Genomic DNA, 20644 nt, shown 5'->3' with positions numbered 1-20644 from the left:
CTAGAGAATTCAAACACACGGCACGAAACTCGGTCAGCATGAAGTCAAGACACTGAGGATGAGAAATTGCCAGGGGATTTTTGATATCTCGAAAGGTTTGGCCGTGGCGAGGAAACGAATTTATGGCGAGAAACAAGAAACAGGAAGTGTGTTATAACTTCTGCATACATTGACTGATCTTGATGAAACTTCAGCAGTGTGTTCGCTGTAAGAGACCGATCACATGGATGTGACTATTGTGAGTCAAAGTTATAGCGCCACCAACTGGCAGCAGGAAGTGTGTCACTTTCAAAATGCTTTGAAATAACCCTCTTATTTTTACCCGATTTGCTTCAAACTTTATGTGTATAATGTAAACACACAGCAGATATAGACCTGTGAAAAGATTATTGATATCTTAGATACTGTTGCCGTGGCAACGCATCGAACTTTAATATTCTTGTTTGATGCTTTTGAGACTCTTAGCATGCTTGAAATTGCATAAAACTCGACAGACACATTACATTTATTAGCCAGTAGACATGTGCAAAGTTTCAGAAATGGGCGTGGTGAGGGCTCAGTAGCGCCACCTTTTGTCAAAAGTGGGGGGATTAGTTTTATCTACAGTTACAAAAATCGGTATGTATATTGTTCTCCTCGAGCCGGACAACTTTCTAATTGACAGTCATTAGCTCCGAACAACACGAAGTCAGATATTTTGGTTTGAATATGGTGAGCCTCTCTCTGAGCCTACGTCTCTGTATGGCAAGCCCTTTTAACATTTAAAAGCTAAGTTTGACTATCCGGAATTAACATTGTAGATATCAACAACGTCTTTCTGACTAGTCGTAATTACATTTTGGATAGTTTGTATTATCATTTAAGATATCTGTAACGTAATTGTGACTAGTCGAAACGACATAGAGAGATATCTGTAATTCAGTTTTGACTAGGCAAAAATGAATTACAGATATCTGCAATGACGTCATTGAAAACGACATTCAACTCGTCACACATCTTAAATGACAATCCAAATTAATTTCAAGATATCTATAACTTGATAATAAATATCTACAATTAAATTATGACTATCCCTAACTCCAGTTTGAGATATCTACAACGTCATTTTGACTAGTCATAATTCCAGTTACAGATATCTACAACGTAATTTCGCCTAGTCAAAACTTAATTTAAGATATCTGAAAAGGAACATGTAGATATCTTGAATTGAGGTTAATTAAAGATATCTTGAACTGGAGTTATGACTAGTCAGAATCAAATTGTAGATATCTCAAACTGGAATTACAGATATCTACAATTCAGTTGCAGATATCCGTAATTCACATAGTGGATATCTCCAACTGAATTGTAGATATCTGTATTGATAAACCCCATACAAATGAATGGCAAAAGTGATGTCATTTGTCCTAGGAAGAATGTCTTTGTGGATATCTGAAATGACAATTATGGATAGGAAGAATGTAGTTGCGGATATCTGAAATGTTCTTTTTGACTAGGCAAAACTGAATTACATCTGCAACACATATCCAGTCTAGCTGTTAAATGTTAAAATGGCTTGCCATATCTCTGTGTCTGTGCCTGTCTGTGTGTGTGTGCTTGTGTGTGTGTGTGTGTGGGGGGGGGGGGGGGGGGGGCTAGATTAACCATTTCACTGCTGTGTGGTTTGGCCTGCATTAAAAAAGAAAATAAATGTCTTAAGCCTTGTATTTTTTAAATAAGTTTTATTAATAAAGTAAAGGCATTTAACCAGTTTAATTGTAGTGCATAGACAATAGTTTTATATAATTAGTTTATTAATTAAATTACCTTGGTCCATAAACTTGGTCTGAATATTTGGTCCATAAATCAAACACACTTGCATGTAATAATATGAAACTCGGTACACATATACACCTCATCGGGCCAAACCACTTTCGTGCTCTAAGTTTTAAGCCAGCCCAACAGGAAGTCGTCTATTTTGGTCTGAATGTGGATGCTTTTTCTGTCGATATTGGAACGTGAGTGAAGTACAAAGCCTATAATAAAGAATAGTTTAGCATCCAAATACATCAGAGAATTCAAATAAACGCCTCGAAACTCGGTCAGCATGAAGTCAAGACATTGAGGATGAAAAATTGCCAGCGGATTTTTGATATCTCGAACGGTTTGGCCGTGGCGAGGAAACTAATTTATGGCGAGAAACGTGAAACAGGAAGTGTGTTATAACTTCTTCATACATTAGCTGATCTTGATGAAACTTCAGCAGTGTGTTCGATGTTAGAGGCCGATCACATGGATGTGACTATTTGAAATTTGATCAATAAATTCAATTATTCAGAAATTATAAGGCACTATATGGCTGTTACTCTAGGTAGTAGGGGTGATCAAATTAAATCGTTTACACTGAAAAATAACAATGCATTAAATAATGTTATGAGATGTTTATGGATTGGTCATTGAATCTTTGAGTCAACCGATTCGTTCAAAATGCTGAATCATTGTGTCTGTTACAGTGACAAGAGTTTAACCCTTGTTCAAGTTTAAGCCCTTGTCTTTTTGGATATATATATTTTTTTTAATTACAAAATATGCAAATTAAGATTGTATGTTTGGTAATTTAACCTGAATGAATTTAAAATGAATGTGCTATATTTCAGATCAATATATTTGTTTTCCTTAAAATTTGAACTAACACTAACTTTATTCTCATCTGAATTATAAATAATTTATTCCTGTATAAAATAAAAACACATTTGATTTTTCTTTTTTAATCAATGTAGAATGTGTAATTGAAAAATAAACAGATTAGGGCTCTGAGGACAAGAAATGAAAACCAATGCAATATGATGAATGTCCAAAAGATGGCACCGACGGACTGTTTTTAAATGAGGTTGGATAAATATGTTTTGCTTTTAAACAGTGTGTGTGTGTGTGTGGGTGAGATTTTGGTTGGGGGACAGTTGTAGGTTACAGTTTGACAAGAGTTTATAGTTTGACAAAAGCACTTTGTTGTGTTTTATTGCGAGTGTACACAAATATAAGTAAACACTTTGCAGTTTGAATGATGTCCTCTATGAACAAAATGACAGAGTATGTTTTTATGTGTAACAGTTCAATTGCACCCGCACCTCACCCACACACACACATAAACACGCACACACACACACAAACACATATTGGAACGTGAGTGAAGTACAAAGCCTATAATAAAGAATAGTTTAGCATCCAAATACATCGCAAATGTTGAAACAGTTTTATTCTAATGAGAGAGTTACGTGAGCCCAACACCACTTACTTTCACTTTCGCTTTAAATTATTTCGGTTATTTCTTGTTTATAGTTTTTTTTTTTTATTCTTGTTCTGTTCTGAATATCATTCAATTTAAAGGATTGCTTGTGGAATATTTTGAGTGTATCATCAAATCAGAATAATTCTCTCGGTTTATTGATTCCCTAGTTATTTTTTAATTTTTTTCATTGTTGTAATCAGGCAAGGCAAATAATATATATATATATAATATATATAAATATAGCTGCGAGCAGCGATGAAGGGCCAAAGCCGGCGGCACCGCCACCCCGGTGCCTTTAGGTAACTAAAGGAACCGGGGTTGCGGTGCCACCGGCTTGGGCCCGTAATCGCTGCTCGCAGCTATATTTAATATTGTTTCCTGAGCACCAAATCAGCATATTAGAATGATTTCCAAAGAATCGCGTGACACTGAAAGCTATAGACAACAGTTATTTTATAATGTTTTTTTATCAAATAAATGGAGCCTGGTGACTTCAAATATTACAAACTTTACAAATATTTGTACAAATCCAAACCCAGACCAGACCCAAACTTTTGAACAGTAGTGTAGTTGAAAAAAAAAAGGTTTTAAAAATGTCCAGATTAACATATAGTGAATTTGCCATCAGCTGTTCATTGTTAAAAATATGTTTTACTCATATAGGGGACCCATTTTACCCATCTACTCCATCTCTGTTGCTTGCCTGACTGCGCATTGCTGTTTTCCACATCTGCAGATGAGCAGGCGGAAACATCCTGGGACGCCGGCTGCACCTTTCTTACCCTCTCCCGAATGGCATGAGATTAAAGGAAGGGGGTCAGACAGATTGTTGAGGTTACATCTCAGATAAGATCAGAAATGTGTTCGCTGTCAAAGCGCTTCAAATTGCATATTTTTTCCAAGCTGATCCTTCTTTTACGGCACTACGCCGTGAGTGAATGCTCAGATGCCTGTATGCCTCTGAAGTGGGAGGAAAGCAAAGCTTTTTTGTCATCCAAAAAGGTAAACAAGGGTGGGAGAGATATGAAGCATGAGAGATCAAACATTCGATTGGAGGGAACACACCCTACCCGTCACCAGAAAGCTTGGAGAAAAGCTGTGCGTGTCACAGAAGCTACAGGGGTGTTTAATAAGGACATCAAATATGATGTTCTTGCATAAGGGTACATATAATTTGTCAGAGTCATTTTGAGATTTTGAGTCTTTTGCATGAGTTGATAATGTCGTAATTCACTTTGTTAAATGTTGCTTCTGTGATTGTTTAAAGTAGATCTTCTTTGTTTTTTTGAGGAGGTAACCCCCCTTGTTGTTTGGTTTCTGTGAGGGTTGTGAGTGATGTATATTCTGTCAGCCAAGTGAGATTAAGTATATATGAATAGCATTACAGCTGCTGGATATCTTCATGTATGTTTCTGCCTTCTGTTTTGAAGTTGGTGTGGGTGTGCATGTTAGTGGTAGTGTAATAGTTAAGAATCTAGGTTGCTAGTACAACGTTTGCTGGTTCAGTTCCACAACTAACTGTTTTGAAACCCAACTGGGATTTCCGTAGTAAATATTTAAATAGTTATTATTCAACTTTTATCACAAAAAATGCTTCCTATTCAACTGAATAAATGTTGTATTTGTTTGATTGGACAGTATGATAACTAAATAAGGGGGCCAAGAGACACAATCATTCCCTCATGTCTCAAATGTGTTTACTGCGTAAGCATCTTTTGAGATCCACCGGATAACCCACTGAGGGGATTGCATCTCCAGTTTCAAGAGTCCCCTCAGGCTATCAGTCGTAGTAGAGGGTGTCTGAAAAAGCCACAAATCCATGTAAATTATTAATATCAATGCATTTGCTATGGCTGGACAAATAGTGTGGTTTTAAATGCACAGAGTTAACAAATAGACAGTGACATATCACAGCGATATTTTCTCTTCCTTCCTCACTTCTTTCCTTCCTCTCTGGCATTAATACCAGTGTGTCAATAGGCTTCTTGGAGGTGTAGCTAATAATGAATTTCTTTGGAGGGCAGGGTTGATACCGTTCCAACAGGGTAGCAGGTCGATTTGCTGGTTCTGAAATCAATCTTGCATGTCCACTATCAATCACTGTGAAGCACAGTGCTCTCACGTCCTTGAACTTTTCTGATTAGTGGCTTCTTACCAGTTGAAAGAGCTTAAACACATTGTTAATCTTGTTTGTATTTCCTTGCTTCGTTAAAAAACAAAACCACCGGTGTGCCTCAGGGGTCAATATAAGGTCCAATGCTGTTGTAAATGTTTACTTTTTTCTTTTAATGAATGCTTATCATTGTTGTTTTTCTCTGGTCCATAATAGTGGGTCTTTAAAGCATAACTATACCTTTGTGAAGTATGTGGAAAGTGCATTGAAAGCAGTTTTTCACTTTGCATCCGAAAGGTCCCATATTACCAGACACCTTGTTTTTATTTCTAGTGGCATCCGGGGATAATCCAGCCTCATACACAGCATTATAAGGACTATGCCATTTCCTAATTGACTAATGGTCAGATTAAGAAGGACACAATGGACCTCGCTGACATGGCCTCTCACAGTGATAACAGATGGATTACGAATTGAAATAGGACAGGCAGAACGGTAGTACTGTGAAAACATTACCTCAGCTGATTGGAATGAGATCAGTATCACTATGAATGACAGGTCTCGCGAGCTCTGTTCCAAAATATAGTGAGCCTCTATGCTGTCTGCTATCTACATAGACACCTACACTCTAAGGCAGCATCTTAACTGAAACAGAACCTTGTAAGACTGGTTTAGAATGCTATTTATAGGCAACAACTCTGCATGGCGCACAAATCAAAAACTTTATGTGAAGCGCACAGGAAACCTTGACATGTTGCTAAGCTAATGACACGGTCTCCTAATGCAAACAAGCATATAAAACATAGGAGAATTTTTATTTTCACTGCAATTCTCTATGAGGATACGATTCTACAGTGTAAAACGTGATACTCTTACACTACCATTTTTACATTTTAATATTAGTTTTCTATTTTTAATACAATCTACACGTTTTTTTTTCGTAATGACATAGCTCCATTTTCTATTGCCATTATTCCCATCTTTAGTGTCATAGAAACATTTTTTTTTTTTATTGTTAGTTGAAAATGGTTGTGCAGCTTAATAAATTATGGAATCATTTTTAATGATTCTTTGATTAACAGCATTTATTAGAACTAGAAATATGTATCTTTCTTTAGCCATTTTTAAGTGTCAATTTTTTTAAGTGTCAAAGTTGTCATGATTCCCTGTGCTTTTGTTGTCATGGACTCTTATTTTGATATTTGTTTGTCTTGTTGTGCCTCTCTATTTAGTCTATGTTCAGTTCCTGTTTTTTTAGTTTCTGTTTCCTGTGTTTTTGTTGTGCTGCTAGTTTCCATAGATACCCTGGTTAATCAACATATCAACTAATCACCTTCACCTGTCTATCATCAGCCCCTTGTTATCCAGTGTATTTAAACCCTCAGTCATCCTCTATGGGCTCTATGCACGGCGGTATTTCCGGTGAAGGTCTAAGGATGCTGGATTACTTCCGCCGATCGTAGAGTCCAATGCTATACCGAAAATTTATATTGGTTTTTATACTCTATTGCTAAAGAAACGTTAGTCACAAAAACAGACAAAACAGACACCCCTCGTTTTGTTTATGCTTCTTTGTTTATTATATTAAATAAACATAACTATATATAAAATTACATCTAAATGTATTAAAGTTTCGTTTCAAAGACGAGAGGACAGTAAATTTTGAAGACTCTGCCATAATCCCGTTTTCCTCGGTTTTCCTCTGCTTTAAATCTCCCCAACCGGAAACGTAAGAGCATCCTTGCATCAAACGCGGAAGTTATGCGTGCATATAGCCCATTCTCTTGTGGTTCTCTTTATTTTCCATAGTGTTTTTATTAAAGCTCCAGTCCGTAACTTTTTTGGGTTAAAAATTATCCAAAATAAATTGAGCAAGGACATAACCAGCCAGTGTTCAAAACTATCTGCTTGCCTTAGCTCGATTCAAAACGGTAAGCTTGTAATAATGTTTTTAACTCCAGCGGTACTGGTGGATTTCCGCGGGAAATTCGAGCATTTCTTTGCATCATTACGTCACATCTGTACACATAAAGAAGGAGTCTCGGCTAGTATAAGCTATATTGCGTGTGAGGATGTTAGAGGTGGAGATTTATAGCCTTTTCTCACAGCACTTGATATAATTAAACTTATTAATTTGATGGCGGATCCAGAAAGGTTCAAACGACAATCACCAGTGACAACTGGAGATTTACCCATTGTAAAATGCAAAAGACTTTGGACTGAGAGTTTGGAAAAAGAGACTGCACTCGGACCCATGCGAAAACAAGGATAATATAAAGGGCGTTAAATAGTCACGCAATGCTGATGTTGTCAACATTAACAATTTGAGAACAAAGTATAATTTGCACGGTTTGACGTGATATGATAAATTATCGTTAGATTTAATCAGCGCGATTTAGAGCAATGTTTTTTTTCCCTTAGTTGATCAGAAGAACAAAAGTGGATGTTACTTACTTGTTCAGATGACATTTTCAGGTGAAAATCCTTATGTTGGTCATACTTCCAAAAAGTCGAATCTGTGATTCTGAATGCCAGTATCCACACTGCTGGTGACTGACAGCTGCACATTCTCCTCAAAACATTGGATTCATCCGCGCTGTGCCGTGCCGAGGTACTACTCACGTAAAGTTGATAATTCTGCGAATGACTGCAATTGCAGATTTCGGACAGAGATGGCGACAAAGAGGAAAAACTACAGACTGCAGCTTTAAATGTGATTTCATCGTTCATCTGCATCAAGCCTCTTGAATCAAACAAAGTCTTGCTGATCCAAAAAATTGAAATGCTAGTGTGTCTTAGTTTTGTTTTCCAGTTTAATAAATAAACAAAAAAACAAATACATTTTTTTGAGAAGCAAATTGCTAAATATTGTACGTATTGTTTTCAGATAATCTTTAATTGGAATAATTTTTCTTCCCCATTAGCAAATTTCTTCTTATTTTAAACACATCAAATCAAATTAGAAGTTTATGTTTAAACATATAAAATTTTCCAATGTGATATAAAAAAAAAAAAAAAACTTAAAATCTTTATAAATCAGCTTCTCAAGGCTTGTTTTAATAATGTTCAGATATGTATGGGGAAACGAGACTAAAATACTGATTAGAAAAATAGATTTGATTTTATCTGTTTATATATTTTTCTTTTAACTAAATTAGCCATTTTAGAAGGCAGCATTTTGTTGCTGCCCACCTTTTGGATAAATCTTTGCATTGGGAGCATGTCTATGATGACTCCTTCTTCCATGCCTCCTCCTCAGTCTCCTGCTTCTTTTCCATTGCTCCACCATCTCCATTGCCTGCTCCTCACTTCCTCCAGTATTTTCTCCACTTCATCAGACAACCACAGTCCATTACATCCCATATCTCATAATCTTGCCAGAATAATGCTGCTTTTCCACACTAAATGGGTTGGTGGTTGCGGATTGCAATTGCCAGTTCCTTTTGCAAAGCATTAATAATAAGCTGTAATTTCCCCTGATGAATCACAGTGCAATGTTGTCATATTGTCTCATAAACAGGAGGAAGAAGAAGTAGGTCACCGTCTTTTCTCATCACAAGCCACATTCTCTGCAAGGGATTACTTGCAGTGATGCTTTCATGCATGGTCAGGATTGGGACCCTTGGCAGCTATAAGGCTGACTTTCCTTAATGTTTTCAGACGGTGACTGTATGTGCCATGACTTTGAGGGCCAGGACAGGAGTTGCCTAAAGTCTTTCTTTAGAGTCTGTCACATCGCAGTGCCTGGTCCTTAGATCAAGTGACGATAATCTTGTATCTCCCAGCAAGACCAGACAGAGAGACTTAGGAATCAAGTTCAAGAAAACGAGACAGGGTCCATATTGCAGGCATTAGGAAGTGTCCAGAGGCATCCTTTGAGTTTGGTTAGTGCTCCATCCTGACCTCGGTTTGGTTGCCAAGATGATTCATAGCACCCAGCCACAGAACAGAAGCATACCACAGAAAGCTGCACAAACCCCATTCTACACCAGCACTTCAGAAGAACAAGCTCAAAGACTGCACAGGGTTCTCGCATGGCTTGGTGCCTACTAACACAGTAACAGTAATCCTCTTGGATCAGAGCAAGATAATCAAATGCACAAGACAACAGAGTAAACACCAGAAGTGATGGATTTCTAGCTAAGCATCTCACATCTTTTCTCAAATGGAAACACGGCACATGCTCTGCACATGTTCGTCTGCATTAAACATTGTTTGTTTGCCCCCAACCCACAATTCAACCTAGTTCCATTTTCATATTGTTAAATTACTTCTCCACACAGGAGCTGTGGCCTAGCAGTAAGCTCACATGCCTCGTCACATTGCGCTGTGGTGCTCATGCAGGCATCGCAAGTCTAATTCTCTTTTCTACTTGTTATTTCATGTGCTTTCTATTTTATCTGTGAATTAAAATTGTGAAAATGACTTAGGAAGTCAAGGTCTTAGCTGTTTTGCGATAGGTGCAGTAATTAATATATTGCAAAAAAAAGTCCTTCGTAAATAAATCTTATCCTTCACTTTTCTTTCAGAATTCTATCAATCATTATGATGCACAGTGCTCTCACATCCTTGAACCCCTGTGTTAGTATTGATTTTCTTCATTGAAAACAAAACCACCGGTGTGCCTCAAGGGTCAATAATAGGCCCAATACTATTGTAAAGTATTGACTTTTTTTCATTTAGTGAATGCTCATTGTTGGTTTTCTTGGCCCATGAATCTTTGAAGCATATCTACACATCTCTCTGAATACATTTAGTTGATAAGCAAACTTTATATAATATATTTAATTTAAGATATTTCTTTCAAAAATTGTATATTGAAATTTATTTAGAGACATCATGTTGAAAAAGTACTCCCCCTTTAAAAAAAGTAATTTTTAAACTTTGATGGTACTTTTATAGTTGGACCTTAAAAGAAACAATCTTGTTTCACGACATTCTTTATTCAGAAAATTGTTACAGATTGACCAATTTTTAATACACTGCAAAAAGCCCGTATTAAAACTATTACGTATTAAAATGCACCTGTAATTATATATAGAATGGGTTGAGCAGAAAAGATTCAAAAATATCTAGCCTTTAGTACCATCTAGATTATCGTGGATCTTTAAACTAGACTGTAATGCCTAAAATGATGTGAGTTTAACCTTATATTATTTTTCCCGTAAGTTTAGCTTGTTTCAAAAGGAGCATTTGTTGCAGCGCATTTAACATTAACTGAGATTACAGCCTTTTGGGGAGCACTAGTTTTTTATGGATAATATAATATAATAACCCAAGGAATGTGCTATCAAGTCCATGCAGTGGAAATCAAGAACTTTTAGCCTATACGAAGCACGTACTGTTCATGTTACATGACTGATGAGACTGCAAACCCATGCCAGAACATTGCCCACACGCCATGTTTTCAAAGAAACTGCAAGCCCAAATCCTTCACGCCTCTCTTCGTTTTTCTACCTTGCTTGGGCAAATGTGCAAAGACACTATTTCCAAATAGTATTTTCCTCTCCCCTTCTTCTCAGCATGAGATTACGTATAAAGGTACATTTTGTACACAGGAAGATGGTGCCACTTCGAAGTGGGCGATACTGAGGACAAATAACTAGCCGCCTGCCGCACTGAAAAGCTCTGTGCCTTTTTGCAGATTGCTTCAGCCCAGGATTGCTCTTGTGGAAAGAATCACTTTTTTCTCTTCCTCTAGAGGTTGGTAAACTGGAAAGCACTTCCCGACTGTAGTTGAATTAGATGTAAATTGGTTAAAAACACTCTAGAGAGAAGCTAAATAAACTCAATTAAATAAATACAGTGAGTGTATTAGGATTTTGCATTGTTTTTCCCAAGTATAATCCCATGATATATGTCTGTTATCTGTCTATTACATTCCCTAATGCTCTATGGAGTGAAGCGTTACTAGGCAATTTACGTAATAATTAGGTAGCACACGATGCTAGAGATATATATTGTACCTAGGCATTTTGAGTTGTATGGCTCAATGTTGATAGCATGTTTACAGTGTGTTTCCTACTTTCTGCCTACCTAGCCTCCTTCCATGATGCAAGTGTGTTGAAGCCTTTACACGGGTCATGTGAAAAGGCTTAAATCAGATATATCAACTCAAACTATTAGCATGACAGAAGTATATACAGCTAGAACAGCCTTAACTGTTCATACGCAGCAATTAACACACAGCTAGATTTAACAAATATGAGATGACCCAGAATTTCAGTATTATGAGGTAACACCTCAAAACTGGTGCTAAATGAATTATATTCTAAAGTGTTAGCAATTCCTCTGTGCTCCCATTAGAAAGCATTGTTATCATGAAAAGCAACCACTGGATAGCATGGCTAATTGTACCTGTCCAGCATTAAAGGTCCACTTTGAAATTAGCATAGATCACTCTTAGAAAAAAAAGGTACAAAATCTGTCACTGGGGTGGTACCCTTTCAAAAGGTACTACTATGTACCATTTAGGTACTAATATGCACCCTTTAGAGATAGGTACCCTTTTCAAAGGGTGCTGTTCCTACCATTTTTACTCAAGTGTGAATACATATTTCTGTGGATGCGAATGTGAGTTTGCACAGTTTTTACATAAATAGCCTTAGCCATTGTGTTTTTAGACAATTTTCATGTTTGATTTTAATGTGACATAAAGTGGCGATATCTAAGTGGCTGAGTTGTTTACTTAGTTTGTAATTTTCCCATTAACGCCAAAATGTTGTTCATTCAGACCGATTCACGAACATGCACGAAAACAAGAGGCATGTTTTATCACAATAACCAATCATATCCAATCATACTACAATGGAGGCATTGCCTCCTCTCACATGACTTTCTCAATTACCCCCACCAAACCCACTGCACGCTTTAAAATGGGCTAAGGGGAGGCAAGAGAGATGCGTTACCTGCTGGTGTCACTGTTGGACAGTGTTACTTTAGAAAAATGAGTGGTTTATATACTTTTTAATGTCACATTTGCTTTGATACATTTTTGTAATATGGATTATTTTATATTCCATATTACGTTATATATTTTTTTTTTTGAGGCGGCACTACCTCCATTGCCTCTTCGGATGAACCGCCCCTGCTATGTGTAACTTAAATTCCATCTTAACATATTTTATAAGGCTACCAAGAGTATGTGATGTATGCATAGTTTCAGTTGTTCCTACATTTTTGTTGTACTAAAAAATAGTATGAAAGTTATTGAATGATTATGATTTGTTCATGAAAACATTTGTACACAGATATCACACACACATTTGTACATACGCATGGTCCATGAATGAGACCACGGTGTTTGGCTACTTAGCACATCCACGTTATTCTCTAATGCTAGATGTTGTAAATTACAGTCTTCTCCATTCAAAATTGACCAAGTATTGATTTAAAGTGTCTTTGCGACATGATAGTCACAGCCAGTCACCAACGATGTCTGCTATTCTCTGGAAAGACAGTGAGAAGTGTTGTGTTTTCAGTTAGCATCTAGCTACAGTTTGTGTCAGCTCAAGATAAACAGATTGATGCGCACCTTGTCAACAAAGCCTTTCTGCCAAAGAAATCACTGATCGATCCATCTTCCAGCAATTTGCTTTTCTCATTTAAAGTATGATTTATCAACAAATTGAGCTTTAAGAAGATGTTGGCAAGCGATTTAATGGTCGTAGTGGATTCATTTTCTTTTCATTATGTTATTACACGCTTGGGTAGTCGGCGGTATTGTGAGATATTCTGCTTGTCGTGATGAGGCATGCCGTCTTGCGCAGTCTTCTGAGGCGTAGACACAGGTCGCAAGACTGGAGACGTTCCATTTGCCCCTATTTCCTGTGAACTGTCATTAGCATGCCCATCATAACTCTGAATGATAGGCTTTCAGGGTGGAAAGACACCAGGCTCTGGGGCTTGTCATTGTGTAGCTATTGACTGATAGATGATAAGAGATGATGTGAGTTTCAAACACTGGTCACGACTTGATGACTGTGTAGGGCTCTGGTTGGTATTTTCCACAGCCCTTTGATGCCACCGTCTCAGCGGAGTGCGAATCTCTCTGCCGTCAGATGTGTTTTTTAAACTGGCTTAGTTGAATTTTGATTGCCGTGAACCGGCAGTTAGTGGGTCAGGTAATGGATGAGAGTGCAACCGTTTCACATCAGCCAGTATTTGGACCAGTACAGGGTAAAGGAATTTTTTTGTCGTTTGCTTCTAATATTGTTTGTGCGGCGGTACTTTAGTTTATAAGAAGGGGTGAGTGAGCAGGTCATTTGAGTTAATAAGGTTTTGGAGGGTCAATGTGTCCAAAAATATCTTTTAAAATTGTAGTTTAAGACAAGTGCCTGTTCTTAGAATTGCACTCTTAGTTTTCTTATTGGTTTCATATGGTTTTGAAAAACTTTTGTATCATTTTCAAAAAAGTTTTAATGTAATTAAATCAATTTAATGATATTTAATGATTTGGGGTTACCATAAAAAAATGCAATGACATTTTTTCTTACTTTCTTACTTAAATATTATTCGGTTTTGGGGGAATCACACCATGTGACATTTTACAGCCTGAACATTACCTTGTCATAAAAAGGTTTAAAAACTTTTAATAAAGCACATGCCAAATTTTACATGCGGTTTTCCTATCAAAAACGTAATTATTTGAATGAGGCTTTTTTATTCAATATGATATCATGATATTGCACAATCCTGATTTTTTATTTTACTTTATGCCCCTAACATAATATCAAAAATTAATTTGAATTCAGAAACTAAAACATTCTTTTCACAGAAGAGATATATTAAAATTATTGTATGTGTAAACTTCATTTTTAATGTGTTTTTGAATAAATGAATAGATCCAGAAGAAAAAAATGAACGTCATTTCATTGACCCTGGAGTCAGGTGTTTACTGTTGGAAATCCCGCAGTGATCTGCCTTAACATGCAGAGTTTAGAAATACCCCAGTGCTTTCTCAGCTAGCAGCAATTAGCACAAACTCTGGAGCTCCACGCTGGCTAATTACTGCTCTGCTATCCAGGACGCAGGAATACATTAACACTTCAGTTTAGCATTTTAACCCCTTGCTACATGTACATACACTTTAAACTGTTCTCATTGTAAACTCGGTGAGGAGTGGTTTGTGTTCATTTCTTTTTCAGTAGCTTGGAAATTGTTAGCATTTAAGGTCGTAAAAAGGGGCAAAAAAGCATTTTCCACCACACACTTTTTTTTTTTAGCTGGGGTAGTTCAGCTGGTCGGCCAGCTGGTATCCTAGCCTGAGTAGCTAACAAGCACATAAACCCCTCTAAAACTATAGTAGCAAATCAGACCAACCAGCTCGAAGGCTAGCTAAGATGTAGCATATCTGAGGCTAGTTTAGGTGTGGCCAGTTATCAGGGCTGACGCCACGAGGGGGCAAAAGGAGGTGTCCTGGCTTCGGCTCTGCCAATTATTGTCCTGGAGGTTTAATATTCTAGGAAGTTTAGCTCCAATCCAAATTAAATACATCTTATCCAGGTGATCAAGGTCTTTTGGAGTGCTATAAACTTCTAGGCAGGTATGTTGGGGTAGGGTGCAGCTAGACTCTGAAACCCTGGGCTAGTTTAAAGGTGACCTATAATTCAAAATTGAATTTACCTTGGTATAGTCAAATAACAAGAGTTCAGTGCATGGACATGACATAGAGTGAATCTCAAACTGGACTGTTTTCGCGTTCTCATTTAATTCACGTTTATGAAAAACACCCCTGAAAAACGGTCGGTTCTCCACACAATACCGACTGTGACGCAATAGTCGGGATCATTAATATGTACGACTCCAAATATTTGCATAATGCCAGCCCTCAATCCCAGGCGGAACTGCGCAGCCGAAGCATGGCAGTTGCTCAGTGTGGATGTACACATGAACATAAAAGTATTTTTTAGTTCCTTCATCTGAGCCTCTGAAGAAACAATGGGTTAATTTTATTTTCTCTGGAAATTTCTAAACATTTCACCGACTGTTTCCTCAACTTGGGCCAATACAGAGCTGGCCTCGGATCGAGCTACCAAGCAACACTTTCTGATGTGTAATTGTTCAAGTTCAGACAGGTAATCTTTCTCTCAAAATCGTTCAATACTGTTTATGCATCAGTAAGTCAAGCCAGTGACTAAAATATCAGCTTCACATCGTTTCTTTTAGTAGGATGAAAATAATCGTATTTAAATTGTGAACAAATTATATACAGAAAGCGATCAAAGAACAATCTTTCCACACAGCGCGAGTTTATCTGGACACTTGCCAAACTCGTTATGAAATCAATGACGCACGTTACTGCACAACGAAGCTCTTGACTTACTGTATTTACATCATCGTGTTTGCATTGGGGAAAGCAGAGAGAGTTCAGAAACTGCTTTGCAATGATAAGATCTTCATTCTCGCGATCAACACACTGTCCTCTGCTCAATGCTCATCACGGCAACATTTTATGTGATGGAAATAGATCTAAATACTTTAAAAACATCTCACGATTCGTTAATCTCGATAGCTGTTATAGTAAAAACGTATAATAGCAGTAGTAAAAGTATTCGGGAGAGAGTTTCACATGTAATGCGTTGCTATTTCATATGCAAGCATGTCAGCCAATCACAGCAGTGGCCGCGGTTACACTGAATCCCACAGCAGACACGCCCCTTCAAACAGAGTGTTCAAATCAGAGGCTAAAAGCAGGCTAGGAAAAATGCCATTTATTTCTAAATTATGATTATTTTTTATCTAAAAAACATACTAACATTATAAGGGTAACCCAGGAAACATTATAAAATAATAAAAAAAAAACATTCTAGGGCACCTTTAAGCTGTTTGCAGCATTCTCAAGGAATTCTAGACTTCTAGAATTCTCCAAAAACAAGGGTTAAATGGCTGCCAAACAGTGTTTTGGTGGTGCTGCGTGATAAATGTCACTACAGCATATTTTGTTATAAGACTTTACTCCATATTTTGAAAGTCTAATCATAGACTACCAGTCAAAAGTTTTGTTTTTTAAGAAGTTTCTTATACTCACCAAGGCTGCATCAAAAATACAGTAAAAAAAAAAATAGTTTGTCAAATACTATTACAATTAAAAAGATTGGTTTCTATTTTAATACATTTTAAAATGTAATTTATCATGGCAACCCTGAATTTTTAAGCAGCCATTTTCCTTGAGGAAACTGTGATACGTTTTTTTATGAATAAAAAAGTTCATTGAACAGCATTCATTTGAAATAAACATCTTTTGTAACATTATAAATGTCTTTTTTCAACAAAATAATGAAGTGTGATGCATAATGATGAATTCTTGCAGTTTTAGAAAAGCGACATTTTTCAAGGCTTGTACTGTACGTTTCCTTTTGTATGGACAAGGTTGCATCATTATTTTCACCTTAGAACCTCAAAAGCCTCATATTTTGTTTTTCTTTCTCCCCTGTTCTCTTTTTGCATCTCTGACAGACTGTCAGACAGCATATGTGGCACTCTGTAAAAATTAAGTGAACCAGTTACCCGGGCACCTGTTCTGTTTGGCTCATGTTGAGCGTTGCTATAAAAACCTTCTTTTTTTTGTTGTTGGATGAGCTTTCTAGCTGCTGATTAAGCCCATGGCTCAAACCCTTAGGGGGCTCGCTGACCTGAACTAACTCCCACCTCTCTCTTTTCTCTGTAGGTACAACCAGGCAGCCTAGAGAAGGAGAGGTTCCCGGAGTAGACTACAACTTTGTGACCGTTGCGCGGTTTGTGGAATTGGAGAAAAGTGGAGCTTTGTTGGAAAGTGGAACTTATGAAGGTAAGTTGGCCGAGTTGCACAATCATATATCAAGTTATAGTTTTTGTCCCAATATCTCATTGCTGGGATTAGGGATTTGAGCAAGCCCTAACCTAACTAACCAACTGCTAGCCAAGTATTAAACTTTGGTGCATAACTCAATGTGCTACGGACATGAGTGATACCTCAAATCATGGAGATTCTTGAGGTGAAGTGTGCTATTACTTCTCTAAGTGGCGAGCAATACAGTCAGCTAAAAAAGTCCATAGGTTTTCATTGAAGGAGGAAACTGTACCATATCTGGGATCAAAATATCAGTAGCTGGGTTTCTATCCATGTATCCAAGTTTTGGGATGCTGCATAAAAATGACAGATTGAAACAAACATTTGTTAGACTAACACATGTTAGATTAAAAACTTGCAATGGAAACACACTTTCAGAGAAAATTCCTAGATGTGACTTTGCCTCAACCAATGTATGATTGAATAATTCTCTCAGAGAACAAAAGAAAACATCTCACTCTGGTCATTCTGAAATGCTGGAGCCAAATTCTGACTTCATAATGATTGGCTACCCCTAGAAGTGTTTGACGCGCTCTCGCTTCAAGACAAAAGGGATCGCTAGCAAACATGAAGTTCATCAGAGCATTTTGTTTGTGCGCTCTAAACCGCATGTCATTTATTACAATTAATAATGAGCCACAGTGGCATCCCCAGTGGCCACAACTTCTATTTCCATTTCTATTATATGACATTTTCCCCTGGAAGTGACAATTTATTTTCATAAGCTTATGGTAATGGCAATGCTGCTTTATTAACAATTTGTTTCGTGATATTCTGTTTTTCGAGACCCTCTGTGAATAAAAGAGGACAGACCTTGGGAAAATATCTGATTGGCAGAAACATAAAAATACCCTAAAGGGAATCTGATTATCTGGGGTCTTGTGAGCTTAGCCTTTCTTCACTTCAAAAGTCCAACAACTCCATCCCTTGAATAAATATAAATTTCCCTCTCTCTCCTTTAGTCCATTGCCACTTTTCCCTCTGAGTTGACTGTGAACTAGTGACTCAAAGGGACAGAAGAGAATCTCTATATGTGAAAAACATCAACTCTTCGCTTATATTGTATTTTTTCTCATTAAATCTTCCTTGGTGCTCATATGGTGATTTAGATTTTCAGCATGTTTAAAAGATTGTGACTGGCACGGTAACTCAGCTCAGCTTTAATAATGTAACGTCAGGTATATAAGTGGAATATGTGATGGGTTTACAAAGGGTTTTGAAATCGAATATATTAAATAGTGTTTAAATCAAAAAATGTAATGTCCTGACTGACTCAAGTATACAAATACATAAATATTTTACAATTTTTGCATAATTTGACATTTTAATAAATACATTCACACTTATATTGTGTGATATTCACACATCGCATGGCTCATAGTTTATTTCAAGCACGCTCTGATTATCTTCTTTGCAACCAAGTGAACTAACTTTTGAGAAAATATTATTGGGGCAAATTTGTGTAAAAATTGCTATAAATCATTTCACACAATGACAATTGCGGTGGTTCAAACTTTCAAACTTACGATAGTTTCTTTATATTAAAATCTGTTCAAATTTCAAAGTCTGGTTCTGTGTCAAGGGTTAAACAATTAAATATATATATATATATATATATACTATTGTTCAAACGATTTCTTTAAAAAAAGTACTTAAAAATATATATTAAAATATAAAACAGTTATTTTAAATTGCAATAATATTTTACAGTATTACTGTTTACTGTATTTTTAAATTAAATAAACGAAAAGAAAAGAGGAAACACCCATATTAACATAGAGATGTATTTATATTTCTTCTTTTTTATTACTTTATTATTATAAAATTATATATAAAATTTTGATTTAAGACTACAGTCAGCCGGTCATTATCACAACAATAACTAGTAATACAAAATGGACATGAAATATTGCATTTAAAATATTAATATTAAAGAAAGAGGTGGAAACAGAAGCACAGTCATGTAAGAAGTCGGACAGTTAAAATGTAGTTGTTTAGTTGTCCAAAAATAATGAAATAAATAAATCCGAATCAAGTATTTCAGACTTGATAAACTTAGCTACAAAGAAACACTTACATCTGTGATTCATTCATGCTTTATTCTATTGTTATTTTTTTTAAATCCATTTTTATGAGTTACAGCTGTTGTGCGCTGTATCATCATGTCAGGTAGTGACCCAGGGAGAATTGAAGGCACACTCAACCAGATGCCCTGCTCTCCTCAAGAGCCTGTTCATCCCAGGGGAGCCATGGCACTATTACTGAGTCTGTAAACATAGAACAGCACTCTCTCACACACTGATCGTTTGACAAACAGTTTGTGTGTGATGTACAGGTGTCGGACTTTTGTGTTTTTCTGGTTTATTTGCAGGGACATGATTTTCACAGATCGAGCAATGCAAAAAACACAGTTATTACAAACACATTACACACTGAGTTCATATCATAGGCATATTTTTATATAAAGCTAATTATAATACTACTATGTGTGAAGATGAGAATATTGACAGCAGGGGCATGTTCCTATTAAATAATTATTAATTAAAATTAATTATTAAAAACGATTCAATTAACGCTTACACAGTTTTTAGCCTTAACATCAGCTTAAAGGGTTAGTTCACCCAAAAATTTGAATTACCAAATGGTTTACTCACCCTCAAGCCATCCCAGGTGTATATGACTTTCTTCTTTCAGACGAACACAATCTGAGTTTTATTAAAAAATATCCTGGCTCTTTCAAGATTTCTCTTTGGAGATTTCGAAGCCCCAAAAAAGCGCATCCATCCATATTTCAAACTTTATCATCTAGGCCTATAACTAGCTTCCGACAGACGGCCGTATACGCATCGATTTACGGCGAGAGTGTGACCTCTGACCTGATGCATGAAATATATTGACGAAAGCACAGAAGCTTGAATTTTTTGCCCAGCCCTATTTGTTTGCATGGCGTCGCTATCAGAAACCTTTCGCTAAAAGGATCCTCAAACTACATTAGCAAAACAACGTGTAAATAGGGTCGCACACTGAGAGAAACGCAGCACAGTGCCACGTCTTTAAAATTTGAACACATTGTTTTCTATGATCATATGCACACTGGCGGCACCACTCTCCGTCTATCCAGATGTCCATGGCACAGTGTTTCCTGTCTGGTTTGCTCCGCTGGAGCCCTTGGGGACAATTAAGAGGCCACTTTTTCTAACCCGTTCTCATAAATGCCGCATGCCAAATACTTTTGGGCAAAAAGCGTCCTTGCGTCTTTTGCGTCTACATGCAGGTAAACTCAAGGCAATTATAAGAGAAGTCACAGAGAATGTTATCTTTATATATATATATTTTTTTTAATGGTACAGTGATCACTAACAGTGGTTGACTGTCATAAAGCTGAAAGCAATACAATAATTCAGAATCAGATTTAATAATAAATAGGCTATAT

At 36.8% G+C, this 20644-nt stretch overlaps 1 protein-coding gene across 13 annotated transcripts in view; it reads left to right on the top strand.

The window, feature by feature from the left end:
- Nucleotides 1-20644, top strand: part of magi2a (membrane associated guanylate kinase, WW and PDZ domain containing 2a) — a 251809-nt gene that overhangs the window by 138436 nt on the left and 92729 nt on the right. For all 13 annotated transcript variants that reach the window (XM_056247496.1, XM_056247497.1, XM_056247495.1 and 10 more), the window contains exon 3: nucleotides 17050-17169. In XM_056247496.1, the coding sequence (XP_056103471.1) occupies nucleotides 17050-17169 (120 nt within the window). The remainder of the gene's footprint in view (nucleotides 1-17049; nucleotides 17170-20644) is intronic.

The sequence above is a fragment of the Rhinichthys klamathensis genome, unplaced genomic scaffold (genome assembly GCF_029890125.1).
Source record: "Rhinichthys klamathensis goyatoka isolate OS25496 unplaced genomic scaffold, OSU_Roscu_1.1 h1tg000048l_1, whole genome shotgun sequence".
Classification (NCBI taxonomy): Eukaryota; Metazoa; Chordata; class Actinopteri; order Cypriniformes; family Leuciscidae; genus Rhinichthys; species Rhinichthys klamathensis.
Note: the sequence above shows the minus strand (reverse complement) of the source record. Positions and strands in the feature narration are given on the sequence as shown.